Source organism: Dendrobates tinctorius, unplaced genomic scaffold, assembly GCF_039654945.1.
Source record: "Dendrobates tinctorius isolate UK_male_01 unplaced genomic scaffold, ASM3965494v1 ptg000465l, whole genome shotgun sequence".
Taxonomy (NCBI): Eukaryota; Metazoa; Chordata; class Amphibia; order Anura; family Dendrobatidae; genus Dendrobates; species Dendrobates tinctorius.
The window spans coordinates 90658-98700 of NW_027362127.1; the positions used below are offsets into that span (position 1 = coordinate 90658).

The following is an 8043-nucleotide window of genomic DNA, read 5'->3' on the forward strand; positions in this document are numbered from 1 at the left end:
CTGTCCCATCATTGGCTAATGTGTCAATCACTGTCATGGTAGCAGGCATCGCCAGATGGGACTTGTAGTCCCATCGGACGATGCTTGCACAGACCCCCGGACATCAGCACAGCCCCCCGGCAGGCCGGCACAGCCCCCCGGCAGGCCGGTACAGACCCCCACAGGGTGCACAGACCACCGGCAGGCCGGCACAGCCCCCCGGCAGGCCGGTACAGACCCCCACAGGGTGCACAGACCACCGGCAGGCCGGCACAGCCCCCCGGCAGGCCGGTACAGACCCCGGGCAGTCCACACAGCCCCCCGGCAGGCCGGCAGAGACCCCCGGAAAGCCCGAAATGACGGCGCATCATGATGCGCACACACCGCGCATCATGATGACGTCAGGCTGTCAATCAACTTTGAACTTCCGATTCCGATGCCGAATTCCGATATTGAAAAAATATCGGAAGTCGGTATCGGAATTCCGATACAGCAAGTATCGGCCGATACCCGATACTTGCGGTATCGGAATGCTCAACACTAGTTATCAGTATAAGTGCAGGATAGGAGAAATGTGGTCAGTCAATCCACGCTGTGAATCACTGAGGAAGGAGTTCTGTGAGACTCTGAAACGCATAGAATAAAGTCCACTGTATTAATAATCCGAGTTTTTCGTGATTCGCAGCGCGGATTGACTGATCACATTTTTCCTGTCCTGAATCTTCTATGTTGGTCCCTCGTGGATCTGTGGTTCTGCAGCAGCGAATCCTCCATTGCCGGTTACAAATCTCCATTTGGCGAGTGTATTACTTGCAATTGTTATCTGCACACCGGATAATGCACTATTGTGCTATTTCTCTTTTACAACAATATTAGTATAAGTGCGAGAGATGAGAGACCGATGACCGCAGTTTTACCGTGTGTGTCCGACAGAGGCGTATCTAGGCTTTCTGGCACCCGGGGCAAGAATTTGGTTCGCCCCCCCCACACACACACATGCGACTTGCACACTTAGTCCTGTACCCACGAGCTGCTCTCCCTAATGCCCTCAATGTTCAGTGAGAATCTGAGAGAAGCAGGAAGAGAAGCTCGATGTCACAGGACCATAAGTATGAGAGTCACATATGAGTGACGTGTCCATGTGATGACACGGGAACCTGCAGAGCTGAATCCTGACATTGCAGCTTCTGAATTCTCACAACTAATGCACTGCACACTTAGGATTCTCCCTTGCCGTTGTACAATCATGTCAGCACAAGTATGTGATTTATATACTTCTGGCCACATTCCGACTAGACGTGCCCGGCCCCGCTCTGTTCATTTTCATGGAGTGAGGCCACACATGTCTAGTCAGCATGTATGTAAATTATGTATGTAAATTACCGGCACGAGAGAATCCTGACAGCGTTCAGTGAGCACTGTGAGAATTCAGAAGTCTGCAGTCACATAGAATGTCTGCACCTCGTACACACATGGCTCTGCTCCGTACACCTCGTACACACGTGGCTCCACTCCGCACACCTCGTACACACACGGCTCCGCTCCATACACCTCGTACACACAGGGCTCTGCTCTGTATACCTCGTACACATAGGACTCCGCTCCGTACACCTCGTACACACACGGCTCCGCTCCATACACCTCATACACACGCGGCTCCGCTCCGTACACCTCGTACACACACGGCTCTGCTCCGTACACCTCGTACACACGTGGCTCCACTCCGCACACCTCGTACACACACGGCTCCGCTCCATACACCTCGTACACACAGGGCTCTGCTCTGTACACCTCGTACACATAGAACTCCGCTCCGTACACCTCGTACACACACGGCTCCACTCCATACACCTCATACACATGCGGCTCCACTCCGTACACCTCGTACACACACGGCTCTGCTCCGTGCACCTCGTACACACAGGGCTCCACTCCGTACACCTCTTACACACAGGGCTCCGCTACGTACACCTCGTACACACACGACTCTGCTCCGTACACCTCGTACACACAGGGCTCCGCTCCGTACACCTCATACACACACAGCTCCGCTCCGTACACCTCGTACACACGCAGCTCTGCTCCGTACACCTCGTACACACACGGCTCCGCTCCGTACACCTCGTACACACAGGGCTCCGCTCCGTACACCTCGTACACACACGGCTCCGCTCCATACACCTCGTACACACAGGGCTCCGCTCCGTAAACACCTCGTACACACACGGCTCCGCTCCGTACACCTCGTACACACAGGGCTCCGCTCCGTACACCTCGTACACACACGGCTCCGCTCCGTACACCTCGTACATGCGCGGCTCCGCTCCGTACACCTCGTACACGCACGGCTCCGCTCCCTACACGCACGGCTCCGCTCCGTACACCTCGTACACACAGGGCTTTGCTCCGTACACCTCGTACACACACGGCTCCGCTCCGTACACCTCGTACACACACGGCTCCGCTCCGTAAACACCTCGTACACACACGGCTCCGCTCCGTACACCTCGTACACACAGGGCTCCGCTCCGTACACCTTGTATACACAGGGCTCCGCTCCGTACACCTCGTACACACAGGACTCCGCTCTGTACACCTCGTACACACAGGGCTCCGCTCCGTACACCCCGTACACACACGGCTCCGCTCCGTACACCTCGTACACACAGGGCTCCCCTCCGTACACCTCGTACACACACGGCTTCGCTCCGTACACCTCGTACACACACGGCTCCGCTCCGTACACCTCGTACACGTGCGGCTCCGCTCCGTACACCTCGTACACGCATGGCTCCGCTCCGTACACGCACGGCTCCGCTCCGTACACCTCGTACACACAGGGCTCCGCTCTGTACACCTCGTACACACACGGCTCCGCTCCGTACACCTCGTACACACACTGCTCCACTCCGTAAACACCTCGTACACACACGGCTCCGCTCCGTACACCTCGTACACACAGGGCTCCGCTCCGTACTCCTCGTACACACAGGGCTCCGCTCCGTACACCTCGTACACACAGGACTCCGCTCCGTACACCTCGTACACACAGGGCTCCGCTCCGTACACCCCGTACACACACGGCTCCGCTCCGTACACCTCGTACACACAGGGCTCCCCTCTGTACACCTCGTACACACACGGCTCCGCTCCGTACACCTCGTACACACACGGCTCCGCTCCGTACACCTCGTACACACACGGCTCCGCTCCGTACACCTTGTACACACACGGCTCCGCTCCGTACACCTCGTACACACACGGCTCCGCTCCGTACACCTTGTACACACACGGCTCCGCTCCGTACACCTCATACAAACATGGCTCCGCTCCGTACACCTCGTACACACACGGCTCCGCTCTGTACACCTCGTACACACGCGGCTCCTCTCCGTACACCTCATACACACACGGCTCCGCTCCGTACACCTCGTACACACACGGCTCCGCTCCGTACACCTCGACACACACGGCTCCGCTCCGTACACCTCATACAAACATGGCTCCGCTCCGTACACCTCGTACACACACGGCTCCGCTCTGTACACCTCGTACACACGCGGCTCCTCTCCGTACACCTCATACACACACGGCTCCGCTCCGTACACCTTGTACACACACGGCTCCGCTCCGTACACCTTGTACACACGCCTCTGCTACATCCACCCTGTAAACCCCACCTGACCCCACACAGAAACTTCCCCTCATCCAGCACCATGACAACCAGCACAGCAGAGTCCTGCACACACTGAGGCCCCTGATCATGTGACCCCTGACTCCTCCCCTCCTGTGACCTCATCACAGGTCCTGTGTGCACAGAGCAGCTGTAGAAATCTCCGGCCTCGGGGGTCTCACCAGACTTCGCTCTTTTCTTGCAGAGGCCGCAGTGGATTTCATCCTGGATCCATAGAGCTGAATAGAGGAGCTTTGTTCCTTCACTCTGATGGGAATTGATGGTGACGTTTGTCCAACGTCCACGTTACCGAGTAAATCCCCCCAGGACTGCAGCCGGTAAAGACCCCGATATCCACAGGTGTCCCCTCTAATTGGGGGAAAGGGATAGAAAAGCCTCTTATCCCGAGGGGAAACCCTGTACATGGAGACATCGGCCTCAGATCTCTCCTGTCCTGTTCTTCCAGAAAAGCCTCAAACTTCTGTGTGTGACTCAGAGCTGAGATCTAACGGGAGAGAAGATTCCAGTGCGGGGAAGACGGGAAACCTTCATATAGACGGCCGGTGGGGATGGAGGCAGTGACCGACTCTGGCCACATCTGTCTCTAGAGCCGCAGTAGAAGATGAAGATGTCGTCCTCATCATGAAGGAGTTATTTCTCATGTCGCGTGTAATGAATATCTCCTGCAGTATTGCTAATGCCGATTCCAGTGTCGGTAATGAGACGAGAATTAGCGTTATGGAAGATGAGTCTATGAGGAACGTGTTCAGCTGCCGACTCCGAGGAGGAAAATGCTTGTTGTCTGTGGCCTAAATATATAGGTTTTATTAGTAGATGTCGGGGAAGAAAACTAAACCCTGTAAGATAATAAATCTCCTCATATGTTTCCCTTATTATCTCCAGTAATTGTATTATTACACAGGATTCTTATGGTGTTACATCGGATCATCTTCTTCTCATTCAGGTCTCTACAATATCGGATCCTCTCAGTGAAGATCTTCTACAGAAGAGAATTTTCCTGATTTACCCATCAAGGATGGATATGGACAGAGACAAGATGGCGGAGAGGATGTTACACCTCACCCTAGAGATCCTCTTCCGTCTCACTGGAGAGGTGAGAGATTCTGATGACGTCACATTACATCATTCTTATCTATGGGAATAACAGATGGACAGAACTGGAGAGGTGAGGACTCTGGAAATGTCTGGAGTGAGATTTATTAATGTGTCTCTCCATAACCAGGATTACACAGTGGTGAAGAAGACCTCTAGTGATCGCTGTCAGGACCCTGTGTCTGAGGGATGGGGAAGACCCCTGAGCCCAATCACGGGGCCTCCACCTCACCCCCTGATCCATGAGGACATCAATGACCAGAAGATCCTAGAACTCATCTACAAGATGATTGAGCTGCTGACTGGAGAGGTGACACTGCTGGGAATGCTGGGACATTATACAGTAACACTATGAAGGGATCGGGGGGATGACGGTATCATTGTATGTGTCAGGTTCCTATAAGGTGTCAGGATGTCGCTGTCTTTTTCTCCATGGAGGAGTGGGAGTATTTAGAAGGACACAGAGATCTGTACAAGAACGTCATAATGGAGGTTCCCCAGCCCCTCACATCACCAGGTAATAGACAGGACTAAATACACACGGCCTATAATTATCTGTATGTAGAGAATGAATTCAGTCCCTGTATGTGTTTCCTCCAGATCTATCCAGTAAGAGGACAACACCAGAGAGATGTTCCCGTCCTCTTCTTCCACAGGACTGTAACCAAGAAGATCCCAGTGCTCCTCAGGATCATCAGGTAGATGGAGAGAAGGTGTCAGGAGATCTCCCCTATGATGTGTAGACGGCTGTGAAGGTCTTGTGCTCAGTCGTGTTTTATCCACCAGTATTATATGTTTTATACTTGTGTAATGAGAGCGGTGGAGATGGCAGGATTAGAGCTGATCATAGATGGGACTTCTCCATCTGTCTGTGACTTTTACAGTATTTGTTTCAGGGTGAAGATCTGACCCATATTAATCCTACAGAGACATATGTGAGAGATGATGAGTGGTGTAAAGAGCAGATTCCCACATATGACTACCCAGGTGAGTAGTGACCACTGAATGCAGAGAAGTCACAGATTCCTCTCATTCACCGGCTGTGGCTGCTTTATCGGTGGTGTAGTCCGGCCGTATTACCATGATCACCATTTTGCCTCTAGACCACAACATCCTCCTCCACCCAAAACTGTTCACATGACTTTGGGCAATGAAAGCCCTTTTCCATAGAACTTACAACCTGGAGGATCCACCTACCCCCTGGGATTAGGAGACGTTGTTTCCTGAGCAGATCTGTAAACTATAAAGCCAAATGACAGCGTACGTAGAATGTGCTGACAAGATAGAAAATCACTTGGAGAAAAATCTTATGCTGGGCCTGTAAGAGAAAGCGGAGGGTAATGATGCTGTTGGCTTCCTAGATCCCTGAGATCTTATCGGATGAATCTTCTCTCCCTTCTGTGCTGCTGAATGTCTCATGGTTCCTACAAGACCAGGTCCAGTCTTTCTGGCCAAAATTCCCTTTTATGATGGACAACAGTAAATGTGCAGTGAGGCCAAGTGTGAATTTCTGTCCAATAACAGCAGAGCTTCCCTTTATCCTGACTTTTCAATTTGTATTAAAACCAACTAACTTCAGGAGGATTGTGATAATCTCCAGGACAAACATTCCGCCTGTGCCATGATAGATCTCTAAGCTGTGCGTGGCTGAGGGCTGTAATATACCGTATTTTTCGCTTTATAAGACGCTCCGGATTATAAGACGCACCCCAAATTTTGAGGAGAAAAATAGGGAAAAAACTTTTTTTAATAAAATGGTGGTGCATCTTATAATCCATGTGTATTATTGCTTACTGGGGGTGTTGCTGGAGGAGGCCAGAGTGGAACATTGCTGCTGGGATGAGGGGGTGTTTTGATGTGCAGCATGCTGCCGCCCTCTGTCCCCTGATGCTTGCTGCCCCGGCGCTGTCCCTCGGTGCTTGCCACCACCGCTGTGCTCTGTCCCCCAGTGCTTGCCACCGCGGTGCTCTGTCCCTGGTGCTTGTCACCACTGCCGCGCTCTGTCCCCCGCTTCATACCCCCACTGCCGCGCTCTGTCCCGTTCAGCGTGTGGGTGTCCAGTACTTGCCGCGACGCTGTCCCCCAGTGCTGCCTGCCGCGGCGCTGTCCCCCGGTTCTTACCGCCACCGCCGCGCTCTGTCCCATTTAGCGTGGGGGGTCTCTGCCGCTTCATGCCTGCTTTCCTGTGGATTTCTTCCTGGAAAATGGCCGCCGCGCATGCGCAGATGGAAATCTCGGCACTGAAATCTCGGGAGATGAGATTTCAGCCTGAAATCTCATCTCCCGAGATTTCAGTGCCTCATTTTCCCCTCAAATTTGGGGGAAAAAAAGGATGTCTTACAAAGCGGAAAATACGGTACATTTATTCCCGCCTGCAGGAGATGTGTTGGCTCCAGCCCTGGTTTCATGGATTCACTCCACGTCATAAATTACATTGTTTCTGATCCTAAGAAATTCAGATTACTGCACAATCTCTCCTGAAATGGGGAGCAATATTATTTTCTCTAATCTTCTGCTCAGGATCCATAGTAGCTCCAATGGTCCACCATAAATGAGGGCAACTCTGGTTTACTGTTGTGTAATCTGTATTTGTAGTTTTCAGTTAATGAGATTCTCGTGCTCTGGGCGGGGCTGTGGGCGGGGCTTTATGTGGTGCTCTGATTACATATTCATCTATATTGGCTTATGACAGGTCGCTGATCTTTCACTGACCTGCCCCCATTATTACATAATGCATATAATAGCATTGATATTATTGCTGATAATGCCTATAATATTGTGGCTATTGTGAGGCTTAGAAAAAAATTACATCCAGCAAAATGTCACCGGCGATGGCGGCGCTTGCGCAGTAGCCTCTATATCAACTATATCAATATTTTTTTCGTTAGGAAGTTATAAGGCTAAGTGCACACGTACCGGAACTCTCGCGGAAATTACCGCGAGAATTCCGGAATTCCAGTCCGCGGGAAAATCACATTTTAAATTCCCGCGATTTTCCCACGGAAAAACTAGCATTTTGCAAGCGTATTTAGCTTGCAAAATGCTAGCGTTTTCCAAGCTATCTGTAGCATCGCTTGGAGAACTGATTGACAGGTTGGTCACACTCATCAAACATAGTGTTTGACAAGTGTGACCAACTTTTTACTACTGAGGCTGCCTATGCGGCATCAGTAGTAAAAGATAGAATGTAAAAAAAAATAAAAAATACTGTTATTCTTACCTTCCGACGTCCCGCGCATCCGTTCCCAGTAAACCTTTGCGAAAATGCCCGCGATGTC

At 51.9% G+C, this 8043-nt stretch overlaps 1 protein-coding gene across 1 annotated transcript; it reads left to right on the plus strand.

Annotated features, from left to right (window-relative positions):
• Positions 1-4987: 4987 nt before the first annotated feature.
• Positions 4988-5508, plus strand: LOC141077880 (oocyte zinc finger protein XlCOF8.4-like). Its single transcript, XM_073564623.1, has 3 exons — positions 4988-5075; positions 5159-5282; positions 5366-5508. Exons 1-3 carry the CDS (start codon positions 5052-5054, stop codon positions 5506-5508), a joined length of 291 nt encoding a protein of 96 aa, XP_073420724.1. The 5' UTR covers positions 4988-5051.
• Positions 5509-8043: the final 2535 nt, after the last annotated feature.